The sequence below is a fragment of the Neovison vison genome, chromosome X (assembly GCF_020171115.1).
Source record: "Neovison vison isolate M4711 chromosome X, ASM_NN_V1, whole genome shotgun sequence".
In the NCBI taxonomy this organism is placed as follows: Eukaryota; Metazoa; Chordata; class Mammalia; order Carnivora; family Mustelidae; genus Neogale; species Neogale vison.
In genome coordinates, this window is record NC_058105.1 from 1382758 (window position 1) to 1405387 (window position 22630).

Below are 22630 nucleotides of genomic sequence, written 5' to 3' on the forward strand. Positions count from 1 at the left end.
GCAGTCATTCTGTATTGGGATCTTCAGTTAATTCTCATGTGTTCGGTCCCATTTTGTTCTGTTGCTTTCCACCACATGCCTGCTGGTTCTGAGCCTACTCTGGGGCACCTGGGTGGCTCAGTTGGTTGACCATCTGGCTCTTGGCTTCGGCTCAGGTCATGATCTTTGGCACTGTGAGCTTGAGCCCACTGGTCAGGGTCCGAGCTCAGGGAGGAGTCTGCTGGAGATTCTCTCTCTCCCTCTGCCCCTCCCCACAAACATGCTCGCTCTTGCTCTCTCTCTCTAAAGTAAATAAACAGGGACGCCTGGGTGGCTCAGTTGGTTAAGCAGCTGCCTTCGCTCAGGTCATGATCCCAGCGTCCTGGGATCGAGTCCCACATCGGGCTCCTTGCTCAGCAGGGAGCCTGCTTCTCCCTCTGCCTCTGCCTGCCTCTTTGTCTGCCTGTGCTCGCTCTCTCTCCCTCTCTCTGACAAATAAATAAAATCTTAAAAAAAAAAAAGTAAATAAATAAATAAATCTTAAAAAAGGAAAAAAACCTCTGAGTGTGTGCACATACAACTGTGAATATAATGTATCAGAATTAATTCATTTCTCATCTATTTTCCCATTTCTTAGTACATGTAGTTAGGTTATTAAGTTTTTTAAAGATTTTATTTACTTATTTGGGAGAGAGAGAGAGATCACAGAGGCAGAGGGAGAGGGAGAAGCAGACTCACCACTGAGCCTAGGGCCTGATGTGGAGCGTGGTCCAAGGACCCTGAGATCATGACTTGGGCCAAAGGCAGATGCTTCACTGACTGAGCCACCCAGGCCCCCCAAGGTTATTAATTTTTCTAGATGACTACTTTAGCTACATAACGTAGGTCATTGTTTGTCATTTCTGAAGTTTATCATTTTAGCTGTTGTTTCCTCTTCAGCCAGAGTTATTTTGAAGTCTGTTTTAAAACTTACAAGTGGAAAGTGGTTTTTCATTTTATTTTGTTTTACTTTTGCCCATTCTTTTGTTCCTAAGTTTGGATCTTATCATAAAGTTGCCAGAGACTGGACTGCATGATTTCAACATTTTGGAATTTACTGAGACTTTTTTTGAGGTGTCTAACTCATAAGAAACTTTAGGAAATTTTCCATAGTGTTTGAAACAAATTTATGTTCTTAATTTTTTGTTATCATCTGGGATGCTAGTTCTACAACTCCAGACCATCCGTTTTGTCCTTCTCATTTTCCATTGTCTTTTTGGATGTGCTATCCTAAAAGTAAATATTCCTATCAGTCCAAGGAATTTTTAGACAGATCAATTAGGAGTTGGTGCTCTGTATGTCATATTGATAAAATCCTTCTGGTAGTTGGTTTTCTGTCAATTGCTAGTCATACTATATTTTCCTGGTTTTTCTAAAAGATTTTATTTATTTATTAGAGAGTGAGACATCACAAGGGGGGGCGGCAGAGGGAGAGGGAGAAACAGACTCCCCCCTGAGCAGAGAGCTCGATGTGGGGCTAGATCCCAGGACCCCAAGATCATGACCTGAGCCAAAAGCAGACACTTAACCAATTGAGCCACCCAGGTGCTCCAATTTTCCTGGTTTTTATCTTTTACAGTCTAAATTTTAAGGGGACCCATTTAAAAAAATTATAGCCCATTTTTTAAAATGACACATTTTTAATTCTACTGGTGAATACTTTAAACTCTACTATGTTTTTCTACTTTTCAATGGCAAAAGTGAAATTGTATTATTTAAGCCTTGTTTAGTCAAACTAAGGAATTTAGCAAGATCTCTTCATTGGTTTTCTTTTTCAAAAATGTCTTGACTTCTAGTCTTGTACACTTACTATTCCCAATCTAGAATTAACTTGTTACCGTCCACAGAAAGTCCTTGATTTTGACTTGAGGAAAAGAATCTCTAGATTAATTTATGAAGAATTGGCATCTTTATTATGTAACTCTTTCCTTCCAGGAATGCAGTAGTTTGTTTGTTTGTTTGTTTGTTTTTTCTTACTTCACAGAGACAGAGACAGAGAGAGAGAGCGAACATAAGGAGAAGCAGGTTTCCCACAGGCAGAGAGCCCAATGTGGGGCTTGATCCCAGGACCCTGGGATCATGACCTGAGCCAAAGGCAGACACTTAATGACTGAGCCACCCAGGGGCCCCATCTTTCTTTCTTTTTTAAATCTGTGATTAGTACTTTATTTTCTTTATTGTGTTATGTCAGTCACCATACAATACATCATTCGTTTTTGATGTAGTGTTCCAAGATCCCTCCCTCCCTCCCTTCCTTTCTTCTTTCTTTCTTTCGTCTTCTTTTATGTCTTCCAGTCAAGTTTTATAGTTTTTAAATATAGGTTTTTGGCATTTCTTAAGGTTATTCCCTGCTGTTTTATAATTTTTGTAGCCAGAGTAAGTTGAGCCTTTTTTTAAACTTACATTTCCCAGCTTTTTATTGCTGGCTGTGTCTATATGTCTGCATCCTAAAACCAGGGAATTGATCTTTCCTTACTGAGGCTAATGGGTTTTTCTCCTCATGATGAAACTCCAAGGATGAGGTTTCAAAGAGAGTTGGAGGAGGATACCTGTGTTTTATTTTACATGAATAATGTTGCACCATAGATTTTGTTCTATTTCTTGTTTTGTTCCCACCTAACACCATTAAATATGATGTTGGCTCTGAGCTTCTCAATAGATACCTTTGATTAGACTGAGGAAGCTCCCTTGTACTCATAGCTCTCTGAGTTGTTCTCCTCGTAAGTAGGTGTTGTATTTTACTAAACACTTTTCCTGCATTTATTGAAATAATCATATAATTTGTTCCCCTTAAATATGTTAAGATTGATTTCTAATTTTAAACCATCCTTGCATTCTTAGCATAAATTTCAACTTGGTTATGAAATATAATTATAATCTGCTGGATTCAGTTTATTTGTCTAGCATTTTTACATCTATCTAACATATCCTATAGCATACTTTTATTGGCTCATTATAGTAGTTATATTAGTCTCATAAAATACGTTTGGAGAAGTTTTTTTTTTTTCTGTGTATGGTTGGAATTACCCATTCATTAATAATTTGGTAGACTTCAACTGCAAAGCTCTCCAAGCCTTTTTTGTTTGTTTGGTGAGGGGTAGATTTTTAAGATGCATAGTCAATTTCTTTGTGGTTATAGAGGGTCTATCCAGGTTTTATGTTTCTAGGGTCAGTTTTGGTAAGCTGTGCTTTTCTAGAAATTTGTTCATTTTGTTTATGTTTTCCAATTTTCTGCCATAAAGTTGTTTATAATACCCTTTAAAAAATTTTTTTAAAGATTTTATTTATTTATTTGACAGAGAGAACGATCACAAGTAGGCAGAGAGGCAGGCAGAGAGAAGGGGAAGCAGGCTCCCTGCTAAGGAGAGAGCCGGACGTGGGCCTCAATCCCAGGACCCTGAGATCATGACCTGAGCCGAAGGCAGCGGCTTAACCCACTGAGCCACCCAGGCGCCCTCCTTTTAAAATTTTATGTCTTATCTACTACCTATTGTATAATCTATATATCTGTGGTTGCATCTCTTTTTCATTTATAATATAATTTGTCTTTCCTCTCTTTATATTTAGGTTCTTAAAGGGCTGGCTTTTCTTTTCAGCTTTTCGAAGAATCAGCTTTTGATGTTCCAATCCTATCATTCGTTTCTGTTTCATCCTTTTCTACTCATCCTTAATTGTCTTCTATTTTCTCCAGGATTACTCTGCTGTTTCTTTTTATAGTTTCTTTTCTTTTTTTAAGATTTTATTTATTTATTTGAGAGAGAAAGAGAGAACGATCATACACATTCGGGAGCAAGCACAAGCAGGGGGAGGAGCAGAGGGAAAAGGAGCATGAATCCTGACGTGCGGGGCTCGATCCCAGGACCCTGAAATCATGACCTGAGCTGAAGTCATACACTTAACTGACTGAGCCCCCCAGGTGCCCCGCTTTTATAGCTTCTTGAGCTGAATGCTCAACTTGTTGACTTGTTAACCCAAATGCCTACTCAACACCTCCACTTGCACATCTAATAGGCACCCAAGCTTAGCATGGTCAAAACGGAACTCTTGATATGTACCGCTGAAAATGTGGTTTCGTACAGTTTTCACCATCATAGGGAAAGGTACCGATTCATTCAGTTGCTCAGTGGAAAACTCAGGAATCATCCTTGTTCCTTCTCTTTCTCTATACATCTAATCTTTTCTACTCGACCTCGAAAATCCAGAATGAGTGTCACAACATCTCAGAACCTCCACTGCTACCACCTAGTTCATGCCACTATCACTTCTCCTAGACGGTTGTCAGGGTCTCCTGACTGGACTTTTGTTTCTAGTTCTGTCCCTCACGGACAGCTCTCCCCGCTGCACATACAACATGGATCTGATGATGTTAACTCCCAGTTCAAAGTCCTCCAAAGGCTTCATCTCAGGAGAGGCTCCTAGTTCCCATGGTGGCTCTAGCTGCCTCTCCAACTGCATACCCTGCTATTCTCTGGCCACATAAACTTTCTTCCCAACATGCCAGGCACAGTAGCTCCTCAGGGCTTTTGAACTTGCCTGGAATGTTCTCTCCACAGATATCCATATGGGGGAATAAAACAAAGGCAAAAGTCTATATATATCTAAATAGCACCCCCTTTACTCTTGCTTTATTTGTCTCAAAACCCTTATCACTATGCGACATTATATTACTAATTTGTATGCTTAGTATGAATCTTTGCCACAAGAATGTTTACTGTCTTGTTCAGTACTGTGAATCCAGAACCTGGAACGGTGCCTGGCATGTAGCAGGTATTTAATAAATGAAGGGGAGCCACCAAATCAGAATTATAAGGTTCCTTGTTTTTTTTTAAAAGATTTTATTTATTTATTTGAGAGAGAGAGATAGCGCGAGCTTGAGAGGGAGAGGGTCAGAGGGAGCAGCAGACTCCCTGCTCAGCAGGGAGCCCGATGCAGAACTCGATCCCAGGACTCCAGGATCATGACCTGAGCCTAAGGCAGTTGCTTAACCAACTGAGCCTCCCAGGCACCCCTAGAAGTTTCCTTGTTAAGCACAGAACCAGTACAAGGAGCATTGGATGTACTAGATAGGTGGAATACGATTAAGGTTGATTTGAGAAATAGTCCTGTCCTGCACACCCTATTGGATAAAACTTTTCCCATACTCCTAAATATTTTTCTGACCCAGAATTGCTGGATCTTAGTTCACAAATCACCTTTTCTAGCAAGTGTTCCCTCTCCCCTCCTGGCAGAGCTAAGTGCTGCTTCCTTTGTGCTCTCACTGCCCCTTCTGCACACCTTCACCAAAGCATCTGATACAGTAACAGATCTCGGTGCAGCCTGGCCATGCACAGTCTTCTCCCACCGGAGTTTCAGGAAGACCACGGCTGTGGTTTGTAATTTATTCCCTGACCCTGTGAGAGTGTGGCATAGGGCATCGGGCACACGGCAGGCCCAGATGAAAGAATGCAATGGCTAGGCCCCTGAAACGAAGGTCGGTTGTCTGGAACAACGTCAGGTTCCAGGCTAGGCAAGTTTGCTGCTCCTAGTGAAGGTGGGGATACTGAGAAAATACAGGTGCGGTGAAACTCTTACAGCAGCGTAGTTTGTGCGTTTGTGCACAGCGGGTCAACGGCCCAGGAGGGCCACGCAAAAAAGGCGTGCGGAGCCTAGGCCTTCACTTGCCCCAGCATCCGCAAGGGCCCATTAATCCTTAATATTCAAATTCCTCCCACTAAACCAGCCCCTCCGCGCCCTAGCCGCCTCTTTCCCCCAATGACGGTGGATGGCAACCAATCGGGAGCTGGACGGGGTTTCCACCCCCTTTTCCCTAGCGGGAATGGACACCAACCCCAGCCAATTGGTAGCATCGTCACCGAGACCCCGCCCCACCCTGGCCGCCGCACCCAATGGCGGGAGGGCTCGCGGCGGTGCCGGGGGCGGGGCGCGGGCGCGCAGGTGCAGCAGCGCGCTAGCAGGCCGGGAGGGCGGGGCGCGACGTCGGCCGTGCGGGGTCCCGGCGTCGGCGGCGCGCGCGCTCCCTCCTCTCAGAGAGAGGGCTGTGGTAAAAGCCGTCCGGAAAATGGCCGCCGCCGCCGCTGCCGCGCCGAGCGGAGGAGGAGGAGGAGGCGAGGAGGAGAGACTGTGAGTGGGACCGCCGCGGCCGCGGGCGGGGACCCTTGCCGGGGGGCGGAGGGTAGGGGCGGGACGAGGCGCGGGAGGGGCCCGCGGGGTCGGGCGACACGGCTGGCGGATGGCGTCCCTCCTCTCTACCCTCCCCCTCCCGCCGCCGCCGGTGACGGCTCCCCCCCCCCCCGGCCCGTCACCCGCACTCGCGGTGACCGTCCTCGGCGCGGTCGTCCAGGGCCGACTTCGCCTGGCGCCCCCCTCCCTTCCGCCTCCGGCGCGCATCCCGGCCCCCGGCCCCGCGGGCGCCCCTGTCGCCGGGGTTTTGCCTGTCGGGGCTGCGCGCGCGTCGTGCCCTTCTCGGGGCTTCGGGCCCGCGGCGTCGTCGCGCGCCCGCCGCCCCGGCCTCTCCCTGGATCGCGCTCTCCCCTCTCCCTCCCTCGCGCGCCCCCTGTGCCGTTACTCGGCCCCCCCACCGGCGCGCGTGCGCAGTCCGCCTCCCGTCGGGAGAGTGCGCCACAAGGGCTCCTGCGCTCTCACCCCCATCTCCAGGCTTTGCCTCCCCCTCCTTCTCGCCCATTCCATGACTTTCTGCCCCCAGTGCGAGCGAGTCGGTCCACCATCTCCTCTCCCCTCCAGCAGGAAAAGTAGGTGGGAATTATTGTCCACCCACAAAAGGAACTAGACGTTGTGTTCCTGGTCCCACAACTCATCATAAAGAGGCGGTTATAGTTCCCATCATGAACCTTAGATAGGGGACTGTGTGTCCGGGAGCACCGGAGGCTCTTCGGTGGGAGTGCGCCCCCAGGGTCTTTGGGGGTTCCGTGGCCTCAGAATGTGAGCGCCCTCCGATCCTCCCCGCCCCCCTTCGCCGGAGATCATCTAGTTACATAAGTGGAGTGGGACATAGTATGTAACCGGCTTCTATAGTCCTGGAGCGCGCCCTGCTCAAGATCATCATTACCAGATGGGGCAAGTGCATCGCATCGCTGTGGTTCCTGTCAGTTGCCCCCTGAAAGTTTATTTTCTTTTTAGTTTGGTTATAACTGAATTGCCCACACTGAAACTCAGGTGACTTTTACGTGGTGTGGCAGTGTTACTGTGGTTTTGCCCTGAAGACTTAATGTCATTGTAAAGAGTCTTAAAAAATTGCTTTCACAGAGGAGACCGTTTATGACTTTGCTGAGTGGACCTGAGATTGGGAAAGCTTGCTCTGGAATACCTACCTCTGTGGTGGTCGCCTGTGTTGAGTGTGTTCGTTGTGGATTGGTCACAGCAGAAATGGGCTCCACCACAAAAGTGATATTCCTGACTCATGGTCAGGCAGATGTGTGCTTCTGGTTCTTTTTCCAGGAACAGGAATGGACTCTGCAGAGCCATTCACACATTGTGTCTCTGTTCTGTGGGGGATCAGTACCCCAAATTGTGAGATGGTAGGATCGAATTCGGGGGGGGGGCGCTTGGTGATGGTGGAAGCAAATCTAGCAGCTCCTGATGCCAAGTGGCTTAGACTTTGGGAGACTCTCATAAGTTTTAGGTGTTTTGTGATACCAGAAAAATTAAGCTTATTTGTGCCGTGGTAGTAAAATTCAGTGTTGTTAATAGGCAATTATTATTTGAGAAGAAATTTGTGTTTCATGGCCAGAATTTTCATCTGGATCTCAGCAACTTCAGTTAACAACAAGAGTAAGCTGACCTCTTGGGTCTTTTGATATCTGCTGGATCCTTATTTAAAAAAACAAACAAGAATAAACAAACAAAAAAACGGTGTCTAAGTTTCTTCGGTCTTTTAGGAATTCCCACCAGGGCTTTAGGGAATAGGCTTATTTATGGACCTTTTATGACTTCTATTTCAAATGCCAGTCAGGAAGCCCGGGAAACACTTGCTTTTATTTTCTTACCCGGACACGTGAGAACCTTAAGGGACACAGTCCATCTAGTAGAGTACAGTTGGTTAAATAAGTTGTTACAGATACCCATTTGTGGCACGTCAGCTTGGTGGCAGATCACTGAGGGACCTTTCCTAGCCACACACTCGCAGAAGCCCACTTGACAGAGATTCCAAGCTTTGTGTATCTCGGCCTATGACGTGCCAGGACGAGGACTCTGCTTTGTTTTGCATCATTGGCAATGCGCTTGCCTCCTCGAGTGCCCCTCCAGTTAGCTGTTCATCATACCTCTAGGCTTTTAAGCAGCACAGGCAGCTTCCAGAATGTAGTTTCTCTGAAAAGTGCCTGGTGGCATCTGAAGTCAGTATGTCCTAATAGCTTGAAGAGACCTGCAGCTTTCTTGCTTCATGGGCTCTCACGGCATCCTGTTTCTTGTTACAGATGTGCCTGGAGTGCTTGAGAGCTACAGTACCAGGTCTTTATTTCACCCGATAAAGCGTGATGCAGCCAAACTCTACTCCGACTTTTGTGCTGTTGATGTATTTGGAGGGTTGGAATACAATTTTGTGTTCTCTTTGCAATTTCTAGCCAGAGTCATTGTTTCCTGTTCACCCTGCCTCTGTGTGGCCAAAGCTAGAAGGGATGGAGTGGCAAACTGTGGAGTTTAACGAAAAGAAGCTGTGGAGTTTGGCTAGATAAGTCCAATACGATGTTGCCTCCAGCCAAATACTCCATCCCCTATGTGGGCACTGAATGAGAACCTTGCTTCTTTCACCTGAAATAGAGAAGAGCAGAAGCAAAATTGTTAGTTCCTTACTCCAGCCCAGTTTCCACTGCTGACGCACCTGCCTGGAACTTATTTGCATGATAAATGACGTGTCCTGGAACTTGTCATCATTTATAAAGGTGACTGTCAGTAGAAATCTTTTAATTGGCTAAGGCAGTTTGTCGCCAGGCTACCGGAGTTATCTATGAGGAGAGATTCCCAGAAAATGTTTGACATTCGTAGTGACTATAGTTGACCTTTGAACGATGCAGGGATTAGGGGCCCCGACCTCCCACCCCCGTGCAGTTGAAAATCCACGTATAGTTTCTGACTCCCCCCTCCCCAGATTTAACTGCTAATAGCCTACTGTTGACCGAAAGCCTTATTAATTAACGTAAACAGTTGATTGATGCATATTTTGTATGTTATGTGTAGTATATACCGTATTGTTAAAGACAACAAAGAAGATGTTATTAAGAATATCATAAGGAAGAGAAAATACATTGATATTACTGTACTGAAAAACATCTGCATGTAAGTGGACCCGAACAGTTCAAACCTGTGGTGTTCAAGGATCAACTGTAGTTTTTTAAGCACACGGGGGTGGAGGGGTGAGGGAAACAGTCCTGGACTGGTGGCGAGTCCCAGGCAGCGCAGCAGGACACCTGCTTGTTTTCACTACCCTCTGCTGCGGTGACATGCATGCAGACCGGCCGCATGTGGCCGGCAGACACAGTCTTTTTTCTTGGGCAGAGCATTATTTCTGCTTCGACGGAAGGACCTTGTCTCAATTCTTCTGCACCAGCCTTCTCCAGTCAGATTGCTGTTGTCACCACTGTGACCACTGTGCCTTTTCCTCATTTCCAGTAGGACAGATGTGAATGGGTTCTTCTTCCTTGGGCTCACTTACACAAAGTTATGCTCTTCTGCCTTTATCTGTTCTCTTCTGCCTTTCTCTTGCAAGGAACCCTTTCCTATTGAAATCTTGATTTGCATGCCATTACTTAAATACTTGGTTCTGCCATTTTTGATGGTAGGTATGGTGTTGGGGGTATCTGAGTGGGAGTGGGTATTTGGTGGCAGGCAGGGCATCCCCATTTCCGTACCGAAGGGGTGTGTGTGGCCATTCTACTCAAGAATAAAGCCTTGGCCTTTATAACGTCTTCGGGGCTTGCTTTTGTTGGGTCTGCCGGCATACGAAGGTGTCCTCAGGATGGCTGTTCTGCAGTTCCTGCAGGTGTCTGTGCTCTGGGGAGCAAGCCTTAGGAAGGGTTGACTTGTCTTCCTTGCCTAGGAGCTGGGGGCATCATATATATGAACCTGCAAATTACTGTTTCATTGGGTTTTTACTTACCTGCTTTCATTTGCTTGCTCTTTTTTCTGTGAAATCTTGAGTTAATCAAAGATCTTAAAATTTCAGAGCTGGAAGGAACCTTAGTCCAGCTCCCTCAGTTTACAAGTGAAAAACCATGGCTGTGAGAAGTTGTAACTTTGCCAGGGCCTCCCAGCCAAGATATTGGTTTGATTTTTATTCTATAGCTAACTGAGTAGTACTGTTACCTTGACTTCTGGATTTCAAAGTATTCTGTGACTCCACTGTTTAAGGGAATTGTAAGGCCTCCCTGCACCTCAATAGATAATTCTAGGTACCATCCCAGTAGTTATAGACCAGCTGTAGAAGACTTGGTTGATGTTGCCCTTCCTCTGGGTTTAATTACATGAGTAATTGTTAGTGTGAATAGTCTCTAAATTGTATACTGGAGGCTTTTTTAGTGTAAAGGTGGAAGTGCTGCTCTTGGGCCGGCAGGCTAACCAGAGATTAGCTAATATGGGGCAGTTTAGATTTTAACAAGGAAATGATACTATCTTGATGAAAAATGTAATGACAGAAGTCTTCTTTTGAATATATTCAAAAACAAAAGAGAGACTATCAAACTAATAACTTAGTTTGTTGAGCATTGTGATTTAACTGATCTGAGAGGCTTAAAAGTGATCGCTCTGAAACAGACTTGCATATATTGGAGGAGGGCTTTGGATCTCCCAGGGCATTTGGTTTCTGTTGGTGCTGTTTCCCCCCGCCCCCTCAGGGTTGAAACTCCTTTAAGTGATGTTACAGCAGCTCGTTCCAGATTCAGCTGCTTGAAAAAGAAGGGAGACTTTGCCTCTGGATTTCATGTGTTCTTTTTGGGATGACATTTTGATGTTGAATGTTCTCTTGAACATGTTTTCTCTCCCTGAGCCTTTCTGTATGACGTAGTGCAAGAAATACTTAGCAGGGATCACCACTGACAGTACGCTTTATAGTGCCAAAGTGCCAAAGTGTCCCTCAGAGGTGACTTGTGATAGTGTTGGTTCTAACACACATGAATCTTTATTTTAGTATGTGTGTTATGTGCTAGGAATTTGCGGTTTATCCTTTGTTTCTAGTAGGTAAGCTGGGAAATAGCATAGTACTTTGTCTATATGTTTATCTTCAAAATGTCCCAAATAGCCCTGGGAAAAAGGTCGTGCAGCACAATGGGGGCTTTCAACTTACGATTTTCTTTGTTTTAGGCTCCATAAAAATACAGACTCACCAGTTCCTGCTTTGATGTGACATGTGACTCCCCAGAATACATCTTGCTTCTGTAGACCAGCTCCAACAGGATTCCATGGTAGCTGGAATGTTAGGGCTCAGGTAAGTAACCTTCCTTTTTTTTTTTTTAGTATATGTCCTGGTTTGGCCATCTGTTTTTAAAAAAAAAAAAACAAAACAAGGAAAAAAAAACCAACAAGATGTACTACTCTTGGACAGTATAAAAGTACCCCAAAGACTAAAGCTATAACTGTGCCAAACTGTGCCATATAATAAAAAAAAGTCACTTCCCTGAGCCCTGAAAGGTCAGTTTGGGTAGGGTTACTTGGTAGCCACAGCGTGATCTGGGGGCGGGCGTCAGATTAGAGCCGGAACTGGTGATCTGCAACTTCAGTTCACCTTGAAGCAGGTCAGCTGAGCCGAGGGCGCTCTGACTGAGCTCTTCACCTGCCACTGCTGCTGTTGCCTAGCGGTCTTCAGCGTGGTGCTTTGTTTGCTTTGGTTTTGGGTAAATGACTTCCTGGTCAATGTTAGTGAGCAGTGGTAAAACATTTTCAGACACGGGAACTGGTGTGCGGCCCCCTAGAAGGACGGCTTCTTGAAAGCTGTCACAGAACCACAGAGCGCACGGCTATTGGCTGTGCTTGCTACCCTCCTCCCACGGGAACCAAAGAGAGGACCCAGACACGGGTCTGGCTCTTGAGACTCGAGAGTAGAATGAGTGCCTTTGGAAAAGCTGAGGATCCAAGCCATATGAGGTCTGACCCTCAGGTGCTCTATAAGCCACACTTTTGGCCATCTTGGTGCCATTGTGTGGGATTTAATTTTGTAAAAATGAGTGGTTCCTTGATTCTCAACTGTCAGGCTCAGTATTTCAAGCTTTTTTAAAATCAGTGGTCACTCCACATTTGATGTTTTGACACCTGGATTTCAAAATTCCATGTGGTAAGGCAGAACGTACTGATTGAATTTTTCCATTCCTTTTCCTAAGAAAAAATGTGAGTTTACGCATACGCTGCCATTGTGATTCTGGCTGAGACCCCCAGGTAGCACTTTGTTGTCTCTCTCTGGTGGTTTCTGACACCTGAGTCTAAAGCTTTGTGGCCATCCATAACATGGCCTGTTAGAGGACTATGTGAGGGCAGGGCTGGGGTGAGGGAAAATAGAAGGTGTGGAATGAAGTGAGGAGCATTGCGCTGCCTCCGAGTCCCAAATTTGGTTCCAGCCCTGATCCTGTGACTCAAATTGTCATTTCTGCTTTATTGCTGTGGGGTGTACTCTGGGCCCTGCTGACAGGACGTCCTTTGTACACCGCATGTTTATGCTGGTGGGAGTTGTGTGGTGGTGCTTTGTGCATTGTCTCAGAAATGGTGTGGACTAAATGGATCATGGCAGTGAATGCGTTTCTTCTGGTAGATGTGAGGCCTGGGGCTGGTTTATGTTTTTCATAGTCTTTTTCTCAGATTATGAATGGATTTTATAAAACAGGCAGTGGTCAGTCTAAATACTTTCTTCCAAGACGTGTAGAAAGGAAGAGATATTTCGAAAAATATCTGTTACTTACGAGTGGGAAAGAGAGCCATTTGAGCTTCAAGAAACTGAAGGGAATTCTGCAAGGACAGAACCTGTCTTTACTAGATAAATTTCTTATCTTATTATTTTTCCTTTTTTCCTTTTTTAAGAAATTATAAAAATAATGCATGCTTTTATAGAAAAGAGACCATCTTAAAGTATACCATGTAAAAAGACGAAAGCTCACCATTACTCTCCATGCTCGCGATACCCAGAGTAACAACTATAAATGCAGGTTCTTGTGAATCTTCTCAGGCTGTACAAATATGCACATTTTGTGTTTTAACAAAATGAGGTTGATACTATACATATTTTGCATCTGTTCTTGTGATCTATTTCTCTCTGCCTCATTTCTGTTAAGTGGCGGTGTGATCTGGTGCTGACTTACTGTCGTGCCTTGTCCCCCTGTTGACTTTCCTGACGGTTCACTATTAAAGATGCTGCTGGATTGAACTTCCACATGTGCCAGTCTTTTCGAAGAACAGCTGCCTAGACTTGGAATTGCTGAGGGTACCACCACATCGCCTCCTAAAGTGGCTGTCGCGGTTCCCATGACAGTATGAGAAAGTGCCTCTTCCCACACCCTCCCAGAATTGGATGCCCATCTTTTAAATCTGTGCTCCTTGGGTTGTTACTGGGGCCGGACCTCAGTAATCATCAGCCATTTATATTTGGTCTTTGGGGGTTGCTTGCCTGTTGGTGTTCTGCCTTCGTTCCTCCATCAGGATATTTGTTTTTCATTTGATCTGTAAGAACTTGTAATGTGTCAAGGATACTCTCTGTCATTACGCAGATACTTCTACCTTGTCGTATATCTTTTGATTCTGCTTGTCTTTTTTGATATACAAAATTTCTGTTAGGATTTTTTCTTTCACTTTTATACTTAGAAAAAGTCCTTTCCTACCTTAAGAACGTGTCAGTATCCATCCGTATATTTTTCTTCCTAAAAAAAGATTGATGTACTATATTGATACATACAAAAGAATTATAGGTAAGTTTTCCTGTTTTACATACAAAAGAATTATAGGTAAGTTTTCCTGTTTTTCATATGGTTATAAAAATGCCTCTTTCATATGGAGCTTTGGGTCGGGATGAGATCTAGAGCCCACTTAGCTGGTTGTGTCATGGCCATTCGGTTGGGGCAGTCGCCTTGTCTCTACCTTTAGTGAAGTCTTCACTTTTAGACTTGAGTTCAAGTGAGCAAAGCGTCTCACTTTTTTCTTTCTGAAGTTTTTCTTTGTGAGACTTGATGGCTCACTGGTCAGCATATAATCATCTGTTCATTCCCCCAACAAGTCCTGGAGCCCCTGATTCAAGGCAGAGGCAGTCTGGGGCCCTGCAAGTGCCGCTTTCTCCTTGGCTTGGGCGGGGCCAAAGAGGCTACAGTACCAGTGGCAACGGCTCCAGTGCTCATTCCAGAAGACTCGAGAAAATAGTGGATCTTCACAAAGTAGGTTTTGGATAAACTAGGAGGAATCCAGAGTGTGTGTGTGCATGTGCGTGCATATATGCATGTGTGCGTGTGTGTGTTTTAGATTCTGACACAGAAGTGAGAGCTTAGGGTAGACTGCAACATAAGCGTCGTTTGTTTCCTAACTCGTGTAATTGCAGGCTGATTTTTGTCTTGAATTATGATGAGGGCTTTTTGCTGCTGAAACAGTTCTATATTCAGCTAGCTTGGTTGTGATGGAATAAAAGTTGTGTACTGATAAAAATGGTAATTTTCTTCTATGATGATTTTGAAGCATTTCTGTAATAGCTCATAAAAATAAAGGCAGGCTTTTGGTGAATATATTCTTAGGGAAAAAGTAATTTTTTGCAGTTTGCATCATTTAAATCTAATAAATAACCTTAAAACTGAAGTGGAATCCTGATTTGGATTGAAAAATATTTTTTACTTAATAAAGGATATAAATGATTTATAATTAAGAAAAGCTTCTTATATAGGCTGGGTTTTTTTAATGAACTTTTTTTTTTAAGATTTTATTTATTTATTTGACAGAGAGAGAGAGATCACAAGCAGGCGGTGAGTCAGGCGGAGAGAGAGAGAGAGAGAGAAGCAAGCTCCCGCCAAGCAAAGAGCCCGATGTGGGGCTCGATCCCAGGACACTGAGATCATGACCTGAGCCGAAGGCAGCGGCTTAATCCACTGAGCCACCCAGGCGCCCCTTTAATGAACTTTTTAAAATGGGTATATAGTACAGAACGAAAAAGGTTGTGTAAGAGGTTATATGGTTAAAGAGCTACTTGCCACCCTGTCCCCACATAACCATTTCTCTCCCTGGAGGCAGCCATTGTTACCAGTTTCTTATTAATTATGTGTGTGTGTGCCCGTGCACATGCACCTGGGTGTAATTTTTAGATTGTGGTAAAATATACATAACATTTAGCATTTTAGCCACTTTTACACGTACACTTCTGTGCCATTAAGTGTATTCTTGTGCAACCGTCGCCGTTATGTATCTCCAGAACCCTTCTCCTCTTGCAAAACTGAAACCATCTCCATTAAACCCTAACTCCCTGTTCCCCCTCCCCCACCTGGCCACTACCCTTCTTCTACTTTCTGTTTCTATGAAATTGACTATTTTAGATACTTCATATTGTTACCTATTTTATAATTGTGTTTACATATTTTGTGGGCATGTACACACACAAGGGTGGGTGTGCCTTTTTACACAAACGGTAAAACACCTTGCACATTTCCAAAATTTGCTGTTTTTAGTTAATGTATCTTGGAGATTGATATCCATTTCTGTAGAGCCATATCATTCTTTTTAAGGGTTGTAGAAGAAATTCCTAGATGTGGGACTTGCTGGCTTAAAGAGTATATGCATTTTAAACTTGGAGAGATATTGCTAAATCAAGGGTGGCCTGTTAATTGCATAGTTTTTTTTAAGATTTTATTTCTTTATTCATGAGAGAGAGACACAGAGGGAGAAGCAGGCTCCCCACTGAGCAGGGAGCCCGATGTGGGACTCGATCTCAGGACCCCGGGATCACGACCTGAGCCAAAGGCAGACAGTTAACCATCTGAGCCACCCAGGTGCCCTGTTAATTGCATAGTTCTAAAGAAAAGACTACATGTGAGTAGATGAACACACAAATTTATGGCTGCGGTGCTATTTGTAGAGACTAGAGAGCCATTAATTAGGCTAGGAAGAAATAATTTTTAGCAGTTAGTGCTAGAAAGCAAAACTTCAGAAGCTTCCCTTTCATCAGATGTGACATCAGGTGAGCAGAGCCTATGAGGCAGGACCCTTTACTTGACAAGCAGAACTTCAGCCAATTCTCATTTGTGAATTTTGAAGAAAATGGAGCATTTTTATTTTGGTACTAAGTTGAAGTGGCTCCTTGGGACTCAGAGTTGAAAGGTCTCCTGAAGCTGCTGGACCTTCTGTCTTATTTGTATTGTAATATGCATAAGGAATGTCCTGGAAATATTCAGGACAGGATTGCTGTTGCTTCGTTTCTCTTCGATTCTTGTGCTCTTTCAGAGCAACACTTGATTAATCGACCCTGTACCGGTTTAGCATGGTACTATGTGTCATGTGCTGTACGAGATGCTGTGGATTACCCTTAGCTATCTTCTGATCTAAAGGAAGATACAGATGGGCAAACAGACCTTTACGTTACAAGGGGCCAGATGCTATGACGGAAGAGCGCTGACCACTGAGGGAGCACACAAATGGTAGAGAGGCCCCGCCTACACTTGGAAGTGAGGGTCAGGGAAGTGACTTCTTTGAAAAGGGACTGCCAAGACCTGAACAATAAGGCGACGTTAGCTAGTTCAGAAGGAAGTATGAGTTGGGGAGAGACCATGTTCAGAGGCTAAGACAAGAGACAACTGACTGGTGGGCTGGGTCTGAGGTCTTTGGAGCACAGAGAGGACACAGGGTCAGCAAGCCGGGCCCGAGGGCAAGGAGCGTTTCTGTGTGCGGAGCGCGCTGGTAGGAAATGAGACACACCACACCAGCTGTGCCAGATGCGCTCCGCTTTCCTTCTAAGTTGCACCACATTCTGAGATGTCCCTGAGCCCCAGAAGGCAGCATGAGGAGCTCTGGCCATCCATCCTGAGCCCTTTCCATCCCACGCGGCTCTGAAGGCCATCTGCCCTGAGTGACTTCCCACCCACCCATCAGATCCCCAGGACTCCCACTTCAGGTCTCTTTATGGACCCTTCCTTCCCTCCACTAGACCTGTGAGGAGAGGGCTTCCCCTTCTCCAACACACCTCCTTTTCCCGTACTTGGTACTGAGAGGAGCTTGGTATCGTGGCGATTCAGCTCTGGTGCCAAAGCCGCTGCGTAGCTTTTCTGATTTTCCCTTATTTTTTTACCCAAGACTTTCACGGTGCAGGAAGCAGTGCGTAAGCTAGCTCACTCTCTCGTCAGGGACGGGGTCCACCCCGATGAGCCGCCGTGGCTGGCAGCACTGGCATCCCCACGAGCCCGGGCCCAGAAGGTTCGAGTAGAGCGCTCTGTGCTGCTTGTCTGCGCGCCTGCTTCTCTGCCCTCCTGCAGGCCAGCCTGACCCTTCTGCCTTCGAGGTCTTGCCTTCCTGCTGTCCTCCTGGCCCTCTGCTCGGGCACGTTCTGCTCACACTTAAGAAATGTTAGCATTTTGCCCTCTTCACATCCTCCTCCTCCTGGGGGTTCTGGTGTGACGGGCCCAGTGAGGTCCCGGCTGTGCTAGCTCGCCCAGCCTCCCCAGGGTAGCCTGTCCCCAAAGGGAGCGGGGGACACTCTCCATGCAAGCTGTGTGCTGTGTCCCACATAATAATGTGTAACACTCAAAACTCTTCACAAACGTGCCGGAAGCTTTCCTGCTCTGTGTACCATTCTGCAACTCGTTCTTTTCGTTCTGTAGTTGGCTCTTGAGCTTGGTCCGTGTCGCTCTGTGTAGACCTTCATTCAACATGTCTTGGGCCGTAGAAACATCTTTGCAGCAGAAGCCCCACCAGAGCCCAGAGGGAGAATGGAATTTAGAGAAACGGGCATTGACATCTGGTTTATGTTTACATCCTTTGGTCCTATTAACCAAGAAGATATTTTTATTTCTTTGTTTGTGAAAGCTTTCTACAAAAAAAGGCATCCATTTTCTAGATTTATTAATAGGGCAGTCCAAAGGTTTTATTTTTAGATTTGAAAGAAGGCAAAGAAGGCTTCTGAGATATGCACATTTCCCTTTGTTCCCGTCGTCTTTGCAACATTCCACGTTGTTAAAACACGAGCTTGAGCACTTTTAAGCACAAACTGACTTTCTACGTGTGGATTATTTTTGAAAAGATTAAAGCATTTTGGCTTTTCTGGAACTTCTAGTGATACTTAAGTTTTGACATTACTTTGATAAGTTAAATTTTAAACTTGTCTATAGAAATTTAATAATACATTTTTAAAATGTGAATTTCAGTGTGGGTTTTTTTTTGGTGGTTTTGTAAACAGCAGAAGGTATCAGTCCATATTAAGTCCTAATTTGCTCTAATATTTTCAGCTGTTTTTGGAATTAGACTTGGCAAAAAAAAAAAAAAACAGACAAACGTCTGCAGTTGTGACAGTTTGTCTTTTTGTTCCACTTAACTCCAGAATAAAAAATTCTAGTGAATTTTTTTCTAAGCTTGTAAGAACATAGGAATGATTAAAGTTGTCATAATACTTAAGGAGTGAGGGAAAGTTGAGAGTCTTTTTTAAGTGGCGACCCTATAAAAATGTAGCTTATAAGCAACTGTATAAATTTTTTAAAAAGATTTTATTTATTATTTGACAGAGAGAGACACAGCGAGAGAGGGAACACAAGCATGGGGGAGTGGGAGAGGGAGAAGCAGGCTTCCCGCCGAGCAGGGAACCCGACGCGGGGCTCCATCCCAGGACCCTGGGATCAGGACCTGAGCTGAAGGCAGACACTTAATATCTGAGCCACCCAGGTGCCCCATCAGCTGTCTAAAATTTATTAGCTACTCTTCCAGATTATTTAAGACAAATAAAAATATAGTATTTATTAAGTTGTTTCTTTCTTAATTACACAAGTGAAGCATCATTGCAGAAAATTCAGAAAATGTATATGGAAATCACTCTGGAAATTCCACCACATGGAGAAAACTCCTGTTACTATTTGATCTACCTTTGAGGTCTTGCCTTCCTGCTATCCTCCTGGTCCTCTGCCTCCCTAGCCAAGGGTTCTGAGTCATGGTTGAGAATCCATGGGTTCCGTAACCTTGGATGGGAAAAATACTTCTTGATTTTCACTAACCTCTCACTGAAAATTCAGTTTTCCTTCAATGATGTATGTAGGCCATAGACCATGGTAGTATTAGGAGTACCTGTGACTTAGTCACTAATGGAGATGAAAGATGCTTTCATATCACATTAAAGTTATTTTAAAGATATTTTATTTATTTAAAGATATTTTAGAAACATCATTTGTCCTCGTTACTCTTCAGACCTAGGGTAGTTATTAGACTTAGTTATTTAATGGTTTCCTGAAGAAGCACATATTACTCTAGCACCCATGTTGATGTATGTTGTTAATCAGTTCCTATGCATTTATTTTTATGCATTTCAGTGCTCGCTTCAGCAGCACATTTATTTTTATGCATTTCAAACCACTCTTCTGAGGAGGGTACCACTGAGCCCAGAGGGTCCATGGCAGAAGAAGGTTAAGAACACCTGGGCACATCGTACCGTGCAGCCTCAAACATCGGAGCACTCAGCTCCTGAGTAGTCAGCATGTGGGGGAAGAGCCTCGAGAGACCCCAGAGCACAGGCGCAATAAAGGGAGACAGCGCAGCAATCAGAGCCTGCTGTGGCTTACTCTCCCGAGTGCCTTTATGGGCCCACTCAGTAGTCTGTAGAATCTGTGCAAAGTGTAATGCTACGAAAACCGTTTAAGGATACTTCTTTTTAAAAAAAAGATTTTATTTATTTCTTTGACAGAGACACAGTGAGAGAACATAAGCAGGGGGAGTGGGAGAGGGAGAAGCTGGCTTCCTGCTGAGCAGGGAGCCCAATGCGGGGCTCGATCCCAGGATACTGGGATTGTGACCTGAGCTGATGCTTAATGACTGAGCCACCCAGGTGCCCCTAAGGATACTTCTTTCTAAGATTTTTTTATTTTTAAGTCCTCTCTACATCCAGTGTGGGGCTCAAATCCACAAGCCCAAGATCAAGAGTCATGATCCACCGACTGAGCCAGCCAGACATCCCAAGAATACATTTTTTAAAGATTTTATTTATTTGGGACGCCTGGGTGGCTCAGTTGGTTAAGCAGCTGCCTTCGGCTCAGGTCATGATCCCAGTGTCCTGGGATCGAGTCCCACATCAGGCTCCTAGCTCGGCAGGGAGCCTGCTTCTCCCTCTGCCTTTGCCTGCCATTCTGTCTGCCTGTGCTCACTCGCTCTCCCTCGCTCTCTCTGATAAATAAATAAAATCTTTAAAAAAAAAAGATTTTATTTATTTATTTGACAGAGAGAGACCATGAGAGAGGGAACACTGGCAGGGGGAGTGGAAGAGGGAGAAGCAGGTTTCCCGATGAGCAGGGAGCTGGACATGGGGCTTGATCCCAGGACCCTGGGATCATGACCTGAGCTGAAGCAGAGGCTTTAATCCACTCAGCCACCCAAGTGCCCCGCATTTTTTTTAAAGATTTATTTATTTATTGGAGAGAGAGCAGGGGGAGGCACAGAGGGAGAGCGAGAATCCTGAAGCAGACTACCTGCTGAATGCGGAGCCTGATGCAGGGCTCAGTCCCAGGACCCTTGAGATCATGACCTGGGCCCAAATCAAGAGTTGGCTGCTTAACTGACTGAGCTACCCAGGTGCCCCTTAATTGCATTTTCTAATTATAAAAATAGTATCTGTTCAATGGAAAAACAATTTTTTAAAAGGTTTTTTATTTATTTATTTGACAGACAGAGATCACAAATAGGCAGAGGGGCAGGCAGAGAGAGAGGGGGAAGCAGGCTCCCTGCTGAGCAGAGAGCCCGATGCGGGGCTTGATCCCAAGACCCAGAGATTATGACCTTAGCCGAAGGCAGAGGCTTAACCCATTGAGCCACCTAGGTGCTCCTCAGTGGAAAAAATTTTTGAGAAAATAAAGAGGAAAAGTGAGAATTACCTATAAACGTGGCATCTACAGATAGATAACATCTGGCTAATAATGTCTTTGCACCATCAATTTTTTTTTTTTTTTTAGAGAGAGAGAGTGCGTGTGTGTTGAATGGGGGGAGAGAATCTTTTTCTTAAGATTTTTTTAAAAAGTAGAGAGCAAGCACAAGTGGGGGAGGGCAGAGGGAGAAGCGGACTCCCCGCTGAGTGGGGGAGCCCAATGTAGGCCTTGATCCCAGAACCCTGAGATCATGACTTGAGCTGGTCAGACATTTAACTGACTGAGCCACCTAGGCGACCCGAGAGAGAGAATCTTAAGCAGGCTCCAAGCCCAGCACAGTGTTTGAGTGTGGAGCCTGACACAGGGCTTGATCTCATGATCCTGATATCATGACCTGAGCCAAAATCAAGAGTCAACACTCAGCCAGCTGAGCCACCCAGGTGCCCCTTTATACCATCATTTTTTGACGCGTGCATGACATTTGGAGGTCTGTGCCTCAGTTTAATTACGGGCATATCCACTGATTCCATGTCTCCATTGCTCCCAACGACAGGTATGCCTGTGTCCTGACGATACCACTCTGTGCCCGCATCTCTCATTCCCCCCCCTTTTAGCCCCCACGCTGGGTGGCCTCTATAGTATTTCCGCTTGAGTTGCTCACAGTCATTTCAGCCTGAACGAGTCCCAAACAGTTCTCTTGCTTTCCCCCCACTTCAGATCTGCCTTTCCCCCTGTCTTTTTTATCCCGGTAAATAATGTCAGTATCCATCCTGTTACCAGTGCAGAATTCTAGGAGAATCCTTTGATTCTGCTGTTTCCCTTACCAGCAACTCCTGTGGGGATCTGCGTTCAACATGCCCTGCAGAGCCTAGTCCTCCTTCCCACCTCTAATGCTAAGGCCTCAGTCCGAGCCTCACGTCACCGCACAGCGGATGCCTCAGGACTTCAGGTGACGTTGAACAGCTTCCTCACTGACATTCGGGAAACACTGCACATTTCATAGAGCTATTTGTTACAGTGACAGTCAGTTCTGAGTGATGGTCGTGTTCCACATTTAGTGACTTTTCTTCTGGCCAGCACAGTTCCGTCTAAGTACCACATTTCTTTGCTGCTCTCTGCCGAAGGGTCTGCGGCTCCTCAGGCTATCATCCAGCCGTTCATTCCACCCAGGAAGGAGCCAGGGCTGCGCCGTGCTCAGGCACCGTAGTAGGCAGCCCGTAGGATGACTGAGACAAATTGGTACCTTTCCTTAAGTTTGGCAGGAGACACAGATTTTGAGTAATTGACAAGTAATTTTGTAATTACAGCAGGTTAAGTGCTCTGAAGGACAAGTGGCGGTGGGGGCAGGGAGGGAAGGGGTGTTCACGATGAGCCTGAGTAGTGGGACAGTCCAACTTGTGAGGGGTAAGGAAACCTGTGCTAAGGAAGCCGAGAATTGAGGGGTGAACAGGAGTGGGCAGGACGCGGAGTGGAGGAGGGCTTTCTGACGCGGAAGAGCGCGTGTGAGGGCCCTGAGCCCCGCAGGAGCTTAGCCGTCTGAGGCCCTTGAGGAAGCCCTGTATGCCTGGAGCAGAGTAGGAGGGTGGGGGCAGTGGTGCAGGGAGGCAGGG

General features: G+C 45.4%; 1 protein-coding gene across 1 annotated transcript in view; it reads left to right on the forward strand.

Moving 5' to 3' along the window:
* The first annotated feature begins 5999 nt into the window (after positions 1-5999).
* MECP2 (methyl-CpG binding protein 2) overlaps positions 6000-22630 on the forward strand; it is a 68886-nt gene continuing 52255 nt past the window's right edge. The window contains exons 1-2 of the mRNA XM_044236009.1: positions 6000-6138; positions 11329-11452. Of these exons, the coding sequence (XP_044091944.1) occupies positions 11427-11452 (26 nt within the window). The 5' untranslated portion in view covers positions 6000-6138; positions 11329-11426. The remainder of the gene's footprint in view (positions 6139-11328; positions 11453-22630) is intronic.